This window comes from Lagopus muta, chromosome 5 (genome assembly GCF_023343835.1).
Source record: "Lagopus muta isolate bLagMut1 chromosome 5, bLagMut1 primary, whole genome shotgun sequence".
Lineage (NCBI taxonomy): Eukaryota > Metazoa > Chordata > Aves > Galliformes > Phasianidae > Lagopus > Lagopus muta.
Window position 1 is genome coordinate 63092415 of NC_064437.1, and position 19679 is coordinate 63112093.

A 19679-nucleotide genomic window follows, 5' to 3' on the forward strand; every position below is an offset into this window, starting at 1 on the left:
GATTTAATCACTCAGAATTAAAATGAAGAGTCAATAATACAGCCATGACAGAAATACACGAGGGGAGATAAGACACCTTTTTCAGCTGATTACTGTCCTGCTTCCCTGCTTCTTCAATACCTGATCTTACTGCAAAACTGCTGTCCTATAACACCATATATTTTCAGTGCTTCCCTGCCTGGGAACTGGCTTAGCTTGGATTCACAGTGCAGTGTTGCAGCCTCACTCTCTCTCTGTGATCTAATTCCCTGGATCAGCTGATCTTTGATCTACCAGGACCACTGAAATTGTTGTGTGGCTAAAGAGAAAAGCCATAATATAGCAACTATATTACATGCAGGAATTGCTTTCTGTAGGATCCCATACCAATGGAGCTTATCTGGTTGGCACACTCCCTGCTGCAGTTTGAGGGCCCCCTGCATTATAAAATGACTCTGAATTTATATATACACAACCCTAACAGAGCAAAATGTGTCTGCCCACACCTGCTGTATCAAGTCAGATGACTTGATCTAGCAAACCTCACATTTGGACCTGGGAAGCTGAATCTATTGTTTTCTCCATCATTTATTCGTACGTATATATAACCCAAAGGCTGGTCTAAATTTGTGCTACATTGATCTAACATTTCAGGTCTGCTCAACAAGCATTTAGTGTATGCAGATGGGTGAAAGGTCAGTGAAATAAACTAAAAACTACCTCAAGCCTGCCAAGAAACCTGAAATTTTCATTATGCCCTAAACTCGGCACTGTGCTTACTTCTGTGACCCAGCATAATGTGGAGCAGCCTTGTGTCTCAATAATTTGCAATTCATCATTATTCAGTGTATCCTGACAGTCTGCTTAGTTGATGACAACACCGAAATGTGAAAATTCAGTCCACATATTACATTTGACAACTTCCAGAATTCATACATTAAAAGCGTATCCAGCATACTCATTACAAGCATTTTACCCAACTCTGTGATGTGGCTGGTGACAGGTTTCATATTTATGCCCAGTGAACCATTGCAACAATATCTTTCAGATATGTAAGGTGAATTATAACACATAGTTGAAGCCATCAACAGAATGTGAGAACCACGAGGGTAATGGTGAAATTGTTTTGAATGTATCATATAGTTATGTGTATGCTTTTCATTTCAGTTGCCTGGCGTTACAGATTGCCTCTCCAAACTTCACTTGCATGTCCCAAACGTTTTGGGGAAACCTTAAAGATTCAAAAAAGTACATTTCCACACACATGAAATAATTTGAAAATGCAGTTTTTAGGGTGTGAAACACTTTAGCTTAATGGAGGAACCTATTTTTGAAACGTCACTGTAAGGAAGCCCATTTTAGTAGAGCTGCACTTACAGAAAGGCAGGCTGGAAGGCCATGGCTTTGTTCTGCTACCTTGTGTTTCCCAGAAAGGGCTCATATCACAGATATATTAATGATATTAACGAGCATTAATATGGACTATTTAAGCAGAAATCATAAAGAAAGCTTACATAAATTACTGTCAACACTTTCAACCTCCAGTCTTCACACCTTTTCAGAAAAATGCTTAGCCCATAAAGTTGCATCTGTAACAGCTAACCCTATATATACCTACATATAGGGCTTTATATAATATATATATTTTTTTAACAAAAGGAAATTTGGACAGATAATGCTTGATATTCCTAAAATACAAAATAATTTAATTCCACTACATAACTAAAATCTGGTAATGCCATTTAGGTTGCTCTCCTTCACAATTAACTTGATACATGGGCTTAGTAGCACCCGTAACTATGAAACACAGAATGTGACATTTAATGAAATATGAGGTCAGAATTGTATCACTGTATGATTTCTGGACACCTAAAACAGTGTTTTCCACAATCCATATCCAGTATGCACATTAATTTGTTACAGTATTTCTTCATGGTTTTCAGCTCATTTTCTACTGTTTCCATTAGCGAGATGCATTTCACGTTAAGTGCACTCCTTACATAAAAACAATTACTATAACACATCTGTAAGATAATACTGTGAGAATTTGTTTTGTCTGCACAGGATACTTTCCTGTAAGAACGTATAGGTTCATTTAGGTTTTAAAACACTATTCTCAAAGCATCACAGCTCTCGTGTTCTTTTCCACCTCGGCTGGCCAAGAACTTTTCCAGACATTGCTCAGTGTTCTTATGGGGTCCTAAATTGTTGCTATAATCATACATGAACTAAAATATATTACCATGGTAGTATGAAACTTTTCCTGTGCTATCTCATTACCAAAAAGAATGAGAAAAAGCAATAAGGGAGCGAGAAAAAGTAACTAAGCTTAAGCAAATCTTGTAAGCATGTGCTCAGCTTTAGGCATGTTCTTAAGCACGTGCCATCAACAGAAGCTGACTGTGTGGTTTAGTAGTCTGCTCAGTAGGGATATAGGAAATGAGTCTGGAAAAGAGAGTTATGGCAGACAGTGTTACGGAGATGCTACCAGGAAGGTACTTAACAAACCAGAAACACAAAAGCACAGCATGCACCTACCCTGCCGGCTGGAGAGCGGTGCGACGTGTCGGCGGCCCTCGTGGCAGAGATGTCCAGCTGGTGGCCACAGGACCCTGGAATTATTTCCAAGTTCTCTGCTCGGTAGATCTTGTGTTCACTTGTAGCACCTTCTAATGGCTCCACGATGTAGCTTTTGTTTGCAAACACAATAATTCCCCTGTTATGGAAGACAGCAGAGTAAGATGCGCTGCTTTCAAGAACAAACCTATGTTTGTCTTCAACAAGGTTACAACAAGCTTTAATAACAGAGGAATATGAAAAAGCAAAATGCTGATTTACAATACCATGGTTGGGTGGAGCAGGAAACATCAAAGCTGTACATTTGTCATTACAGCACACTACACCTTACAAATAGCTATGGCTCAAAGAAAATTTCCCTTTTCTGAAGTGTCGTGCTGTAGAACAAAATTACATTTGTGTTTTATGTGTTTTCCATTCTCCCAGTGATGCATTGCCATTGCTGACTAGAGTAATGATGTGATACTTCTGAGGACCTGTTGCAAACAGGAATGAACAAAAGCGTGGCGAAATGTTTTTATTAGGAAAGGTAGAGAGCAAAAGAACTTATTATGATCTGTAGATACCTTTTAAACCAAACGCTGATGCAAGCATCAAAGCTGCCAGGTGAAAGAGGCATTTGAGTATGAAAATGGGTTATTAAACACTGCACCGTGGGGCAGTAAAATGAAGTTCAGAAATATTAACTAAAGGATTCCTGTTTAAAATAATGCCTCCAAAATTTAATTTTTTACCACAATACCATCTGTTGTCTGAGGAACCCAAAGGTCTTCTACTGAGAAATGCACTCCTATCACATTACTGTCAGCAGCAATGTGCAAAGAGGACATCAGGATGGCATAATACCACAAGAAGGCATAGATTAGGTTTACAGTCATCTCTACTTGAGTTGTGACTGCAAGAGGAAAGCATTTAGTATTCAAAGTCTGACTTAGAATTGTCTAACTCGTATCCTGAGCACGTATTGTCAACTCAAGATGGTCTTAGTTCCTGCATCAAACTGAATATTGAGTTTCCTTGAGCAATTATTTGATCAAAGAAAGGCATCCTTTAAAATTCTTTTTTTTCTTTTTCTTTTTTTTTTGTTTTTACTTGTGTTTACTTGTTTTTACCTTTTTTTTTTTTTTGTTAAATATTGATAAACATTTGCTTATGTGGTATAGCAAGTACTCATCATTTAGACACTACATTGAACATGCTGTTTCCATATCTTTAAATTATGAATGCATAAATCCCTTAACACTGGCAAAGTTTCAGCAGGAATATTACAATCTACCCAAAATCCCTCTGAAAATTTTGATTGGCTAAAGTGTTCTTCCCCAATTCCTCCTCTACATTGCTCTACACTTTCTCTATATGCTATTAAACCACTATTATTTTTAGATCAAAGCTGGCTATGTTATATTGGTTTCTCTTTTTCCTCTATAGGTGTCTGCTCTCCTGTCTGTACTACAACAAAGGTGAGGTCTACAAGTATTTTAAGACCAGTCCACGTCTCTATACAGCTCTACAGAAGGTTTAAAAAAGGAAAAACGTGGTGGAAGGAGCCAGAAGCATCGTAAAGGCTGATACAAAAATAAAAAGTGAAATTATTTGGAAAAAGCTGTCCTAGCTATTCTAACCTTACAAAGATACAATGAAGAAAGTCCCAATCAATTACCTGAAACTTTGGTTTCAAGCAGGCAGTCCATTTGTTACCAAACACCCTTATTGTTGGTTCACCCAAGCTAACAAATAACCATTTCATGTGAAGAGTAATATCTAGATGCCCAAGGTAAAACAAGACTGGTAATCCATGATATTAAAAAGGCTGTGCAAAACTATTCACAGTAACACCCCCAACAAAAGGAGAGTGGTGTACTGATTTGACCCAGAGTCAGGCTCTGGTAATCCATCTGCAGCTTCCTCAGTACCCTTGGCAAATCAGGTAAGATGCATGATTTACCATCACACAAGCACGCTGTGCGTGATGGATGAGAACTGGAAAAGCAGGACTGATTTATTACAGCAACCCTTGTAGCAATAGCTAGGATACACGATAGGATGAATGACATATGGGGACCTCCAAGCAGGTTGCACTGTGATTCAGTATCCTTACAATCTGCAGTTCTAAGAAATTATTTTAGGATCTGCCATATTCCTTGAAGAATTTAGGAAACTAGGACAGCATATTCTCTTTACTCCCATAATCAGCAACTCTGTAATCAGCATAATCAAGTAAGGGTTGTTGTTTTTCCCTTGTGCAATAAATTATTCCATTCTGGAGGCTTCTGGAACCAGCAGTGGAGGCAGAAGTCCATTAGTCACTGTTTGAAATGGGACAGCCTGACCATCTCCCTTTATTAACAACTCCCAAACAGCGTGAAACCATGAAGGTTTTATTTTTAATGTTAAACTTCATTCCTCTAGAACCTTAACTTAAAAAAAATATATATCTGTATCTATATCTAAAGACATGTAATTTAATTTTCTTTAATTATTTACACTGAAGATGGAGAGACTTAATAGCATCCTTTTTCTGGATAAAGCTTACTCACCCCTTTATTTTCTCCCCCTCAGTGATTGCTGGGTTTCCAACACATCCTTTGTAAACCCAGGTACTGTCTAAAGTGACTCATAACCCCCTGTTTTCTCTCACTGGAGGGCATACAGACAGGTGAACAGACACCCAAGTGATTAATTTTGTTTTCAATTGAGCAAATAAGTGCAAGGACAGCCTATTCAACTACTCATCAAAACTCCCATTCCTTTAAGAACGCTGCCACCCTTTGCATATGAAGCAATCCGATGGTAAAAAAAAAAAAGAAATCCGCAGTTTTGGCATAAAGGAAGGAATAGCTTTAATTTAATGCATGTTTTTCTTTTGAGTACTGCCTGCAGGACACCTGCACCCAGCTTGTGACCATCTGTAATACGATAACAAATATCAAATATGAATTCTCTTGGCCAGCTTTTTTTTTTTTTTTTGCTAATTTTCTTTTCCTATAGTCACATTTTCCCCCTTGATTATTGCCAAGCACAGCACTTACAACTGTAACTAGTCAAAAAAAGTTGGTTTCTTTCTCTTTTAGTGTGGCAAGACCTGATAAATGATACCTAAAACGAGTCTTTCACTACTGAGAATGTGATGTCAGTTGAATTAATCTGTAATTACTTTTTCCCTTATATTTTTCTGTTTGAAAGAAGCCTCTGTTTCGGTGGTTCTACTATGCTCCTCAGTCAGCCCATGCTCCCTAATGACCAAGGTGAGAGAACTTCTTCTCGGGAGACGTTAACGTTAAATAACACAATGCTTTTCAAAGAAACAAAAATGCAGTATATTGAACTAGAAAATACCAGTCAAAAACAACATGAGGAACCCCCAAAGGCATTCCAGCAACTCCATGTATGCTTGAGAAGCAGCTATGAGCAGACAAAAGACCAACTCCTACAGAAATCTGTGAGATTTCTACCGCTACCTCAACAAAAGATTACCAGAATTTCCAGACTTATAAATACTGGGGAAAAATGCAATATAAAATATAATTTTTTTGGCTTCTAGTTATCTAACCCCTGGTACATGCGTTTGCTTCAATCTTGCATGATAGTGATACTGAAAACTCAGAAAGACCTACAAAAACAGTTGAGCAGGAAAGCTGAGTCAATTCAGCTCCCATCTAAAACAATCAGGCTTTCCACCATCAGTAGCAGAGAGGGGGAAAAATAAAATCTACATCATGCAGCATGTCCAGACATCAGTTCATGGGCTTCAAGCCAACTGGAAGCAGCTTCAGTGCAATCTTGAGCCCAAGCTGATATTTCACTCTGCCTCTGAGCAGGGTTTGAGTCCTGCTCATGTCTGGGGCTCAGCAACAATCCAGCCACATCCTCACCGCTGCAAATCAGCTCAAATTGTGAACTCAATTGGTATCTGCCTCATACATGCCATTATATGACAAATGGACAGATGGGGATGGGTTATGATGAGAGCTCTCACTCTGTCTCAAGGCAAAAGAAATTAAAACATTAGTAACTAATTCAATAACTAATTTGTTATTAAGTGCTGCTTACCTTGCAAAGAATATCTCATTTAGGGAAATGTAATTTGATGGAATAAATCCTCTACTTAAATCAGCAATAAAAGCAAATAGGATATTTTTTTCCCCCCTCTTAAAAAAGCAGGAAAAAAAAACCCCAACAAAACAAAACCTAACGCAAGGCCAGTCGTATTTCATAAATCAACAGGCTTTAGGAAATCTCAAAATATAAATGGGATTTTTCTTTTCCAACTTGTCAGCAGAAGCAAAGTCCCAGCCAACATAAACCATCAATGCATACTTGTCTGAGAAATTGTGATGCTGAAGTAAAACTTGGCTAGGACAGCACTACATGAAACCGTGATAGATTATTCTGCTGCAGTGTTAGGAGAACGTTAAGTAAATCAATAAATCTGATATCCATGAATGCAATTAAACATTTGGTTTTAATGAAGCTCAGAGTTATACTCATTGCTAAACAATAATAATAAAAAGCCCTATTACCACTGGAATGTAGATGCTTTCAGCCTGTAAGAAATTAATTAGACTGGAGGGCTGTCGTGCTCCACACCACATACTGACATTGAGTCTGCCTCTGTCCACAGTGAAAGACTATGCAGGACTCGTGTGCCATTCAAAAACCTACAGGTCCTTTACTTCATAATTAATACTGCAGCTTCAAAAGTAAAGGGTCAGATCCCATTGCTGTGCCACAGAGTTCAATGAGTTTTAGCCACACAGATAACAGAAGCCGAGCCTTCTGGTCCCTGAATATTGTGCCGATGCCCGAGATGAAGTGTGGCAGTGAGGAACTGCTGCATTCCTCAACGTGTGTGATACCAGAAAGTGATCTGTGAAGGGACAGGGCATGTTTGTTTGTTTTTCCTGTAAATCCTGCATTCCCAGGACTTCATCTAATGAGTTCCCAGGCACATAAGCAGGCAAACAAAGAAAAGGGAAAAAAAAATGCAGTAGTGAATAAAAGCTTTCACTTTTACTCTGCTGTAATTAGTTGCAGATGAACACAATTGGGATAACTGAATGAAGTGGACTGCTTTTCTAATAGGTTAAGTAGTCTTTAAATATAATTCAAAAGGCTTGGCCATTTTTCTAGCTTTAGAAGACTGGGAAATACAGAGCATGGGAGCTGGACTCCAGAGACAGAAGACAGATACTTCCTTATCCACCAGTGCTCTGCAGGCAGCCTTGGCCAGGCAATTCACCTCTTTCTGTGCAGCAACCCAGCTGCAAACAGGGTAAATTTTAGTAACTGCACACAGTAATGATGTGCTGAGGAAGGGCATCATACGAGACTCCAGTAATACTGTTATACCGCACATCAGAATTCCATTAAAATAGCAGGCCTGACCCACATCAACAAAGGCCAGCATCTCAAAGGGAGGTCATAGCAGCAGAATTACTGCTTTACATACTGCAGCAGTAGCAGAGGTTCCCCTGCTCAGGCACGTTGTTAGTCAAATACATGTTTTATTCCAGCCAGTGCCTTTCATTAACCTGAAAATACATTCTAGAGCACAGTGTCAAAAATGTAGTCATACCCAGAGAATACTGTAGCATGCGCTTAATGCTTCCTCCTCACAAGACAGACATGCCAGAGTGAATGTATATTGGTCTACAACTTCTGATGCCTGGAATTTAAGCAAGGAGATCCTTGAATCAAGAGTGAAAATGCAATTCCATGTCCAACATTTGGGTGGCGAGAAACAGTAACTGCGTTGTCAGAAGTGTCACTTGTGTGCTTAGCGGGGAACACGACCAGGCTGACCAGTGAAAGCAGAGAAAGGTGAAGGAGTAAAGAAGTTGGCATTAGTGCCTATTTAATGAACACACTGAACAGTATCGTGTAGTAAATAGTATAGCAAAAAAAAGAAAGCTTGATTGAAAGTTGCACATCACATTAAGGTTTGTAAAACATTTCTTCAAGTCACAAAATGTATTACATTTCATTTTTAATAAATGCTTTTAGACATGACGGGAGGGAGAAGGATTTGGCTCAGCCTATTGGTAGGGATCATCTCTTATGGTTGTGCCAGTGATGCCTAGGGACATTAAAGTGTATCCAGGGACAACAGGCACACAACTGTCCCCTTCAGCTAACTGTGTCTGGGATGCAGTGAGTTTGGCCAGCTCATCTGACAAACAAATGGCTGTAGTACTGTCAGCCTCGTGCCACATAACCGTGTAACCCCATAAGGAATTACTGCCTACTGCAACCCTGCTCCCACCGCTATCACTGGGCACAGTATCTTCCAGTTATGGACAATGACTGAATACTTCATACACACAAATGAGCTTATTACCTGGCAATTAGGGAGATCCTCAGGATTTTCAAGAGCATCTTGTTTTTTTTAGAACAAAAAGGCTTCCCATGAGATTTGCATCCCTAAAGTACTAAGGCATTTGTGAAAGCCTCCCATCGTGGAGGTCACAGCAGATGCTCCTGGTCCTGCATGTCTCCCTGCTAGCTCCTGCACTTCAGCACAGACCATAGAGGCTGTGCTCATCTTCAGGCTGCATTTTTATGTATATACCAGATCCTGCACTTGCAGAGAAAGTAACAGGGGAAAAAAAATAAGAAGAAATCACTTGAGTGTATGCAGTTTTATCAGAGAAGAGTTGTGTGGTGGCTGCAGGCCAAAATTATTTGCTAAAACCTTGAAGAGCCTCTGAGCTAGATAAACAGAAGGGTATTTCCACAGGAGAGGAAGAAAACGACTGTGTTTGGTCAGATGTTCTCCTGCCCAGAAGCTCTGACAATCTAATTGGCTTTCTCATCTAGACAGAAGCACTGGAAATCCTGATTGCCCATTGTTCCCATTCAGCACACACATCTCCTTTCCAGCACTAAGCTCTTCCTCCTCTGGAGGACCCAGCAGGACACAGATTGCAGCACAGCCATACTCTCCTCTAACCTGCATTTCATGCTGCTGTTGGTGTCAATTCAACTATTTACGCCATGGTAATCTTATGTAAAATGAGCCACTCAAATGTTACGTCTGAGAGGATGCAATATAGCTGCAGTATAGAAGTGTCTGTGAATATAAGAACTCTGTCTGCCTCTCAGTTATCTTTATATTACTCTCCTCTACCTCCCTGAAAAATGCAAACTAGTCAAACGTGTCTCAGCCTGCAGATTTCACACTTCATTCTTTCTGTATCTGACGACTGGCAGATTAATCACAGCATATTTGTAAGCTAACAATCCTTCTTGGATGTGCAACCATACCCCATTAGCACTTAGTGGTCATATTTGATCAAGAGCAAGGTTCCTCCAGACCAGCACTCTGACCCAGGCTCTGGCCAACAGCAGATGCTTAGGGGTAAGATAGAAGAGCATAAGAACTTGACTGTTGTCCCAGCTCGACAGTGTAACTGTATGGGACGTCTCAGGGTTTGACAGGCCCTGAGAGGCTCCCTCTGCTCCTCTCCCTGTGTTGCCTTATCATGCTTTGAATCTACTGACACTTTTGCCACTTGATGCCACCTGTGATCATGAGTTTCAAAGCTTCAGGATGTGGTGAATTAAAACAAAACAACAAAAAAAAGTGCTTTCCTTTACTCTAAAATTTCGTTTGATGACTTCTAATTTTAAGGTTTCAGAGAATATTCAGTAATTGTCCCCACTCCAGCATGACATTCAGTCTAACTTCTTTTCCCCTTTTCCCCATCACCTCCTTTCAAAACTGACAAATCCTGTTCTATTTTTTGAATAAAAGCTGTTCCACACCTTTGATCATCATTTTTGCTCCTCTCTATATATCTTCTGGATATAATGCTTCCTTTTCTGAAATGGGGGTAAAGGAGGTAGGAACAAGAACTGCATGAAAATTCAAGCAGTAGGTGCACTACAGCTTTATAAAAGTGGTAACGAAGGGTTTTGTTCTATCCCCTATTTCTGCCTTGGTAACATTGATCCTGTTTTGCTTCTCTACCACAAAGCACTCTGGTTTCATGCTATAATCTATCTGAAATCTGTCCTTTATGATTAGCTTCACGTCTTTTAATGAACTTAGAGGGAAAAGACACTGCTCCCACCCCTCCATGCCCGGAACACTGCCCAAAGTGTCTGTCCAGTGGGTGTGGAGGGATTTGGGTGCTTGGAGATGTTGGCGAGCCAACAGCTCACGCTTCCTTTCACTAGATGTGTTTCAGGCACTCTGACCACAGCCGTGTGAGGTAGGTAAGAATCATTAAATGAATTTCACAGATGGAGAGAACGAGACAGAGAGATACGTCCAATTCAGCCAGGAGCTGTCACAAAGCCAGAAACAGCCTCTCTTAGGAGAGCAGCATTTCCTGCCAACGCTGCTGCCGGTGGAAGGGCTGCCCCAGGGATGGTCCTCATGTGGCTGGAGCGACGGAGCAGTTCTCAACTCTTGTATTTCCCCTGATGTTATTTCACACTGGATCACATGCAGTAAAACTATCCACTCACGTTCTCGAGGGACACAGCGCTACTGTAATGGTGTGGTGAGGGAGGTGTATTATAACCTGCAGGCCTGGTTCTGAAAGATGCTCGGTGCTTCTGGAGCCTCAGCACAACCATTTGAGCTCTTTTTCCCAACCAGTTTTAATGAGGGCCCGGATGTTTCAAGAAGCTGGCAGTGCATTATGAAGCCATACAACGAGATGCCCCTGGCTCAAATCAAGCATAGATGATGACTAGAAGTTATTACTGTTGGCTACGGGCTGCCAAATGAGTTCTGTGGAATAACTCCACAGGCACCCGTATCACATGCTGTCATCACTCATGGACGCTGTCTTGAACAACCTCAGCAGTGAATGCAGCAGTTACACGGGCATAGATGGCAAGATATGGCCACAGTTCTGCTAGAGCAAAATTTCTGCCTGAAAAAGAAGCTGCTGCCCATTTCCCATGGGGAAATCGAGCCTAATAAAGACTTGCACTTTGAGGGTTAATCTGCAGTAGTGCCAGATGAGAGAAAAATGTCACTGCTAGCATCTTGCCATTTCTGACTACCTAAAACTGGGAAAGGACTCAGCATGCTCGACATTTTTAAGAGGAGGATGAGCAAGTTAGAAAAGAAATAAAATGCATTTAGTATGGGGAAATCCTTTGTCCTGAACAGGATTTCTTTTTTTCCTAGACAGCTCTAGAACAAGACAACAGCGCAGACCCTTTCCTGCAGAACGCACATGTTCCCTGTGGATCTTGCAGCAACCCAATCCATTTAGTGATGCAGTGCTTCACACGCTGAGAACATGCACTGTATTTTTGCAGACCATGAGAACAACTGCTGAACATCAGCTACCATGGTTCACGCAAAGGGTTCGTTAAAGCAAACCTGTGGAAGATGCCAGATACATACTGAAGCACCCTGAAAAATCCCTCTCTATGTGGAAATGAGCCACGGGAACCCAACACACTGCAGAGAACAACAGGGAGAGCTGTCCTGGTGGCAAACTGCTCTGATCCTCTCCATTCCAGAGCTCCAGTATAATAGCTGTGCTAATACTACTACTGCACAAAATGCAAAGGGAAAAAGAAAGACTCCAGCTACTCCTGCTGTTTGTAGATAAATTAAACAAACCCAGAAAAAGGTTGAGACAGCTGGAAACCTGACAGGAAAACTAGGTTTTCCAGGGAGAACACTAGAGCCAATTTACAGTTAATTACAGTGATTTGGAACAGCTCTGTGAGTAAATACCAGCCTCTGATTGTCCAAGTAAGGAAGATAATTGTTTCCTGAACTGTGTCCATTGCGTATTTAAAATGTTGTCAGCTTGTTCCTTTCTCCAAATCAGAAGAGATTTTCTTTTCAGCAAGACCAATCTGCTACTTTTTTGTTAACGAGTAGCTACAATCTGAACAGTGAGCATCATACCTGCCATCATCACTGTTTATTAAGTTCCACAGCCACTTCTACAGAGCAAACTCTCCTAGCAACTGAACTGCTGCCCAATGCACCAGTTGCAAAGCAGTCCTGCACTGCTGGTGAAATAGCTCTCACCAGCAGGACTGGAGGGCCCTGAGGCACTGCCAGTCACAGAACATGCAAAGTACTTCACTGCTGCAAGACCCTCCATGCATTGCATGAACATCCCCAGCACTGCATTTTCTATTCCATTTTTCTTCGGAGCAACAAGGTAAATGAGTTTACAGAAATCGTGGAACCATTTGAAAAGCAGGTATTGGTAAATCAGAACTTAGTGAGTATGAAGATGACTTATTAAAGAGCTGAAATGTTACTGAAACATTGGCTCACCTGAGTCCAGAGCAGGTACTCAGACTGACTGACGAACTGGGGTAGCCTCGTACATTTCCATGGTAATAGCAGTGACCCTGATTGCAAGAAAAGAGAAAGTAATTTAGCATTCTTAAAAGTCATGTTTTCTCAGGGTTTCCCACCTCCTTTGTCATTTCATTCTATTCTATTTCTAGTTCTATTCTGTTCTATTTCATACAAATGAAAGCTATTTTCAGTTGCAGACTACAGCATTCAGAAGCCCACTGACAGCACCTTCTCCACTAAATATTCACAGCGTTGACTTAACACTCCAAGGTGATCCTCAGTTGAAACCCTGACTGTACTTAGATGATAGAGGATTGGGGTTATTTTTGTTTTTAAAGAAGACCAGCAGAGTTTAAATTTGCATGTCTGTGATAATCTTTTCTTCTGATATTTAATATAAAGCTATAGTACAGAATACCTTACAAAGTTACTGACATACTTTCCCACTTGCTTTAAACCCACATGTTTGTCTTCAAGATCTTCTATGTCCATGTATGACCACAGGAGATACTTTTGTTCAAAGGCAGGTATAAAAAAGACAATCCCAAACACAGTTTGGGAACAAAAAAATGAAAAAGTAAGCGTAGGGGAAGGGAAACCATTTGGAAAGGAAACCTTTTATTGAATTACCCAACCGACTGGCTGCACATTATTAAGAGCAACCACGACTAAGAGGTCTTCTATTTTGAGAGGCAAAAATCCAATTTCATTTTGCAGCTAGGTTATTGTATTTCCTTAATAATTCACTGCTTGCAAAAAGCACCCACAGCAGAGATACTTTCTCAGCATAGACGTATCTGTCTGGAATCAAGGTTAATTTTATTGTTGACTAAAGGTTATATTACACTGCCAATTATGTGACTGACTGGAAAGCAACAATTGTGTCACGTCCAGCGTTTCTCTTCTCATGGCTCCCTTGAATGCTACTTGGAAACCGAAAATACCGTTGTAAAAGGTTTCTTCCTTATTAGTGCAAAGGAAAGTTATCACTCATGCTCCAACCTGACAGTCATCTCACTGTGCCTTTTATTGCTTCGTTCATCCACATCTATCTGGCTGCATCAATTAACCTTTTCAGCATTGGGGCATGGCTTTTACTTACAGAGCTTCACATAGATTTCTAAAGAATGTCTTGATTTGGTTATAGAAAGCACTGTCATAAAAAACATTGGGCAAGAGGGAATGATTCAGACAAAATTTTTCTGCAAATAAGGATATACCTTGAAAAATATTTGTTTAGAGCGTTTGTGTTTCCAACACAAGCAACAGAACAGCACAACATCATGAGGCTTGTAATTAGAAAGCCAGGATAGCTTTTATCAGTGATCAAAATGACAGTAGCAGGGTAATGGTATTTTACTCTCCAGTATTTTTTTTTAATCATTGGTACTCATAAAGAGCTGGTAGCTTGTTAGCAAAGATAAAGCCACAATAAAAGGCAGGAAGTCATAGACTGAATTTTTGGGGCATGATTGCTTCAGTAACAATTGCTGTGGACACCAAGGCTTTCAGCATAAGTAAGCTATATCACTATTTCAATATTAGACTCATCTAGCTGATAAGAGCGAGGAAATAGGAGCCCTCTGAACAAATACTGACTCGTGCAGTATCCCTGACGTGTGAAAACAAACACAAAGTCACTTTACTTGTGTCACTTAAACCAAGCCTAAGGCAGAGCTCTTAGGAAACCAGCCACTGCTGTCAAGCAAAGCACTCAGCAAAATCTGAAGGCTGAGCTGATATCTCGACCCATGCAGACTACAGCTGCAGTGCAGCTAGTTGTCTTTATCAAAGAGTGAATTACGACAAAATTCCTGATTTTTCCCCTCTCTGCACACAACCTGCTATTTTATTAAATTTGAGCTTCTTGTTGTGGCCCATTTCACAGCTTCTCCAAGACCCACATGCTACACTCAAAGTTCCTTTCAGTTCCATACTGAAAACGTAAACTTACCAGAGCATGTCCTGCAATTGGACTGGTAGAAAATTGATTTCTAGTTCAGTAACTCCACCAAACTGCAAGAGGTTGTTTTTTTTCTCCACTCCTGCCAAAAATCCTTTATTCCTGTACCCTAGTATATGAAACGGATGACTCTCTAAAAACAAATATTAACCACAGCTGATTTGTCACACTTGAATCAGTATTCTATCCTTGCTTGACATCATTTCATAGCAACTAGTTTTTGACAGCTGCCATTTTTTTCCCCAAGTGCTATGCAGCAGAACAAGCTGGGCTCCAGCACATGTGCCAGGGAAATCCCCAGGCTGTCTTGGTTCAACCTTCCAGCACAATCTGACTAAGCAACTTTCATTAGGAAATTGTATTTGGTTTCAACTACAGACTATCATAGAATCATAGAACGGCCTTGATTGAAAAGGACCATAATGCTCATCCAGTCCCAACCCCCTGCTATGTGCAGAGTCACCAACCAGCAGCCCAGGCTGCCCAGAACCACATCCAGCCTGGCCTTGAATGCCTCCAGGGATGGGGCATCCACAGCCTCCTTGGGCAGCCTATTCTGATATATATATATATGTATGCATATGTATATACTGTATCTGCCCACAACAATAAAATCTGAGGCTTATCTTTTTAAAATCATATTGCAGTACTGAGTGGAAAATTAATTCTCTATTCCTCTTGAAATAAAACAAAACAAAACATCCTTTAGGCAGCAAAAAGAAACACCAGTGTTATTCATTACTTACTGCCCTTTCCAAAACAGAAGGTTTTTAGGCCACTTTTTTTGTTGCTGTTGTTGTTTGTTTTTTTGGAAGAGAAAGCCTAGCTATCATTAGCTACACTCATGCTCATGTTAACGTTTGCTACTCTGATCATGTGCTGTGTGCTTTTTACTTCCTTAGAAAATCTGTGCAGCTTTTCTCTTCCTAAAACAAATGACTTTACTGCTGAGCAGATCTGGAAGCAGATACGAGCATCCAGCAAACAGGAAAGCTTTCACAGTGATTGCTTTACTTGGGAGGTCTGGGCGGTAACGAAGATGCTTCTTCAGAAGTAAAATGTAATGCACAGAAATAATGCCTTTCACTGACACCAGCAAAGCCCATTATGGATGGGAACAGAAAGCACAATGCTTCTTCCAGCAATGTCAATAAATAACGTCACATAACAAATACTTTACAGGAGCTGGGATTACTCAGGCAGATAAAAGATAAACTTTGTAATTAAAATCACTTGCTGCATTGCTTCTAATCAAGGCGTTGATATTGCTTAGAGGACAAAAACTTCACTGGCTTAAAGCGCCTTGTATTTATTAAAAAAAGCAGTTTAAATTATTCATGATAAAAAGCATTTTGTGCTGACTTTAACCAGGAGCAGATTAGCCATACACACACAGAGATATAAGTATATCCACAACAGCTGCATGATCTGGATTCAAAAACAAACCCAACTCACCCCCCTACCCCCAAACCCAGCTTTGGATTCCAGTGCAGAAACCCACCCAGGCCTTTGAGCCCATTGGTGGCAGCTTCTGCATGACAGCAATCATACAGCACATCCTCACTGCCAGAACCCAAGGCCTTTCCTCCTTAACACCACAGCAATGGCTGCCTTATTTCAAAGTCTTAATGGCCATATTTCCAAGCAGCTGAGTAAATCTTACGGGGGGGGGGGGGGGGGGAAATAAAAATAAAATTTGTTAAAAAAAAAAAAAAAAATCACATGGTTAAAACCCCACAGTTTCCCTTTAAAGTCACACTCTGAAAATTCATGCGCAGGATCACAGCAGTCAAAAAGGTACTGAAGGCAACAAGAAGAAAAGATCACTCGTGTTGCTGTTTCATCCCGCGGCTCAGATCCCAGCAGAGAGCACTTTGAGCTTTAACGATGAAGCATCATCCAGCCACGCAGCGCAGCCTTACCGTGTAATTGCGTGCGAGAACCACATCAGTACCATCCTTCAAATAATGTGTTTCTGTGAAGCTGCTGGCTAACAGGCCCCTGGGAAAAAAGACAACAGAGCACACCGGTCACATTAAGGCCACGTCACCTTGACTCTGTCCTTTAGTGGTTCCATTGGAGAAAGCAATCAAAGGTGAACATTAATGATGCAGTGACTACCAGGGTGTGCGTGCAATAGGAGAAAATGTAGCTCTGTACTGAAAGCTGTAGTGCACGAGCACTTCCTTTGTTAATTGTGGAAAGCATACAGGTTTCCAAACTGCCTTCTCTTCCAAATGAGGTCTGCGTGCAGCTCATCTCGGTATTGCATCATTCGTATGATTTTTACCATATTTCACTTTAAATCTGTAATCTAGAGATGGGAGTATTGTTAAGAAGTGGTAGGTTTTGGAAAAAGAAAATGTTTTCCTACATTACTATACTACATAAAGTAATCATTCACTACCACAACCCAAAGACTTGGTTAGCTCTCAGTAAATGAAACAAGCTTCCACTGACACTCAGGGAAGAACACTACAGAAGTCAGAGCGCTGGATTTATTGTCATCATCTGAAAAGGATATTCATGAACAGAAATCTAACAACTTGAAATAATGTCTCAGCAGATGATGAAAGACCACGTCTGTGATGAGACATTTTGTTCTCATTCACTCCGTGCTTCCCCTCTGCCTTTGACAATGCTATCAAGAATATTGACTTGCAGTGACTGTTTTTCAGAAACACCCAGAAAAGAGCATGCATGCCACAACTATGGAAAGATCTTTTTTGTAAGAAACACGTGGAACAGGGAAAGCAGCCTCTGCAACAGTCCTGCTATTGATCTGTTTTTCAACTCTTTACCTAAAGAGCATTTTTAACAAGGCCAGAAAGAAGAATATGTATGCATGTTGACTCTCAGGAGAGGCCTTAGGCTATGACACTCCAGTTTTGACAAACATCCTATTGAAATGCAAAAGCACAATATAGAAGAAACCAAAACTAAGTGTCCTGAGAGGAACTCAAAGTCAGAGATGGATGGGGCTGTGAGCACCTGATGGAGCTGTAGGTGTCCCTGTTCGCTGCAGGGTGTTGGACCAGATGGCCTTTAAAGGTCCCTTCCAACTCAAATGGTTCTATGACTCTAAATGCCACCACCACCTGTAAAGGACTCAAGAGACTTTCAGTAGTCTGAAAAAAAGTCTGAAAAGTAGTCCAAAAAGTTCTGTTCCATTCCAAATACATTTCTCCTTCGCAATGGTTATTTGAACAAATAAGACCCCTTTAAAGTTGAAACCTGGTTAACATTGCACACATTCATCTATTTTTTGTGAACTCACGCAGAGTGTTGCTGCATATTTCTTGTACTATGTATAAACATTACAACTAAAACATGAATATTTAATTTTCATTGTTCTAATGACTTATCTGCATTATGTTAATATCCAACAGCTCAGTCAAAATCAGGACTTTCAGGATCTGGTTTTGCTAGGAACTGTATTAGCACTCATTAGAGAGCTAACTGCTTGAAAAGCTCATATCTTAGGGTATGAGGGGAAAAAAAAAAAGGTGAATTAAATACGACGAAGAGACAGAAATAAATATCAGCATAAAAGCATGAAGATAGCAAAGCTTAACGCACACAGTAAGCACTCAAGCACAGATTCTCTATTCAGAGTTTTCAGCTTGGGGGAAACATCAGAATATTAATGTGTAATAAATGTTACAACACCGCAGCGTTAGGTGGGTTGTACAGGAACTGCTCAGGATCTCAGCCAACCCCAGCACCCACAGCAGGATTTGGTTGCCTAACTGAGCACCCAGCACCACTTCAGATGCTCTGTACATTTCACCAAGTAGCCCGGGACACCTCAGCCAAGCTGTTTCAGATGGCACTTGGCACCCACGCTTATCTCAGCCCTCATGCCTGCTGCCTCTGGATGGCCTGCCTGAAATGAAGTGTGCTCTATCTACATTTTCTACCACCATTCTCATTATCATAAAGAGCAGCTGCTTTCTTAATTATCATTATTATTTATATAACACCACTACAGGCTTTTTGCTTAGAGGGCACTCATAAATTTTGTAAAGGCAAGAGGTAAGTTCCCATTCCTACTTAAGCCAAGTTGTGCGCTTTTTGCAAATGGGATTTTACGTCGGGTACTGGAGCAATTTTTATTCAGTGGGACAAAATGCAGGCAAGGTATGGGGTAACAGATATGGCATAAAGGCAGAGGCTGAGCAATACACTCACCTTGTGCTCTGCTATTTCCAAAGTGTTTGACAGCAGTGATGATAAAGATGACCTTTCTGCTTCTGCTTGCTCTACCCTCAGGTAAAGGCTTAGAAAATATTTCATGGGGTCATAGATTTTAATATCAAAAGGGAGCACTGTGATCAGCAAGCTGACCTGTCACATTACATAGCTCATTTGACATGACTTAGCCTTCTGATGCAATAACTGTGATGGAACCAGACTGTTCATTCCTTTACTGCATAGATCTCCCATGATGAAGAAGCTGTGACGAGGCTGTTAAGTTCCTCACTGTTAATTACACTCAGTGTAAAAAGCAGCACACTTCGTACCTCCTCGCTTGGCTTTGTCAACGTTCAGTTTCCAACCACTGGATCTCATTCTTTTGCATCAATGCTGTCTGTGAGCCTCTCGTAAACACTTCTCCTTACTAAAGTGAGGAACTGCAGCAGGTGAACAAACTTCTGATATCCCTGTCATCAGTCTCCCTCTCAGATGTGTTTCATCAGGATGAGATCCCAATTTAGACCAATGGAAATGCCAGTTGAACACTAAGAATTCCCTGTGTGAGCAGTTAAAGGCTGGCAGGAAGAGCAAGATGATAACGTCCCGCTGTTGGGCTGACCAAATAAAAACTGAAGTATGTCTTCATGTAGCCAGACAAAGAAGGAATTCATA

General features: G+C 40.7%; 1 protein-coding gene across 3 annotated transcripts in view; it reads right to left on the reverse strand.

The window, feature by feature from the left end:
• ADAM12 (ADAM metallopeptidase domain 12) overlaps positions 1-19679 on the reverse strand; it is a 169272-nt gene that overhangs the window by 58241 nt on the left and 91352 nt on the right. For all 3 annotated transcript variants that reach the window (XM_048945733.1, XM_048945732.1, XM_048945734.1), the window contains exons 4-6: positions 16733-16811; positions 12821-12897; positions 2518-2695 (exon numbers count right to left, since the gene is read on the reverse strand). In XM_048945733.1, coding sequence (XP_048801690.1) covers positions 2518-2695; positions 12821-12897; positions 16733-16811 — 334 coding nt within the window. The remainder of the gene's footprint in view (positions 1-2517; positions 2696-12820; positions 12898-16732; positions 16812-19679) is intronic.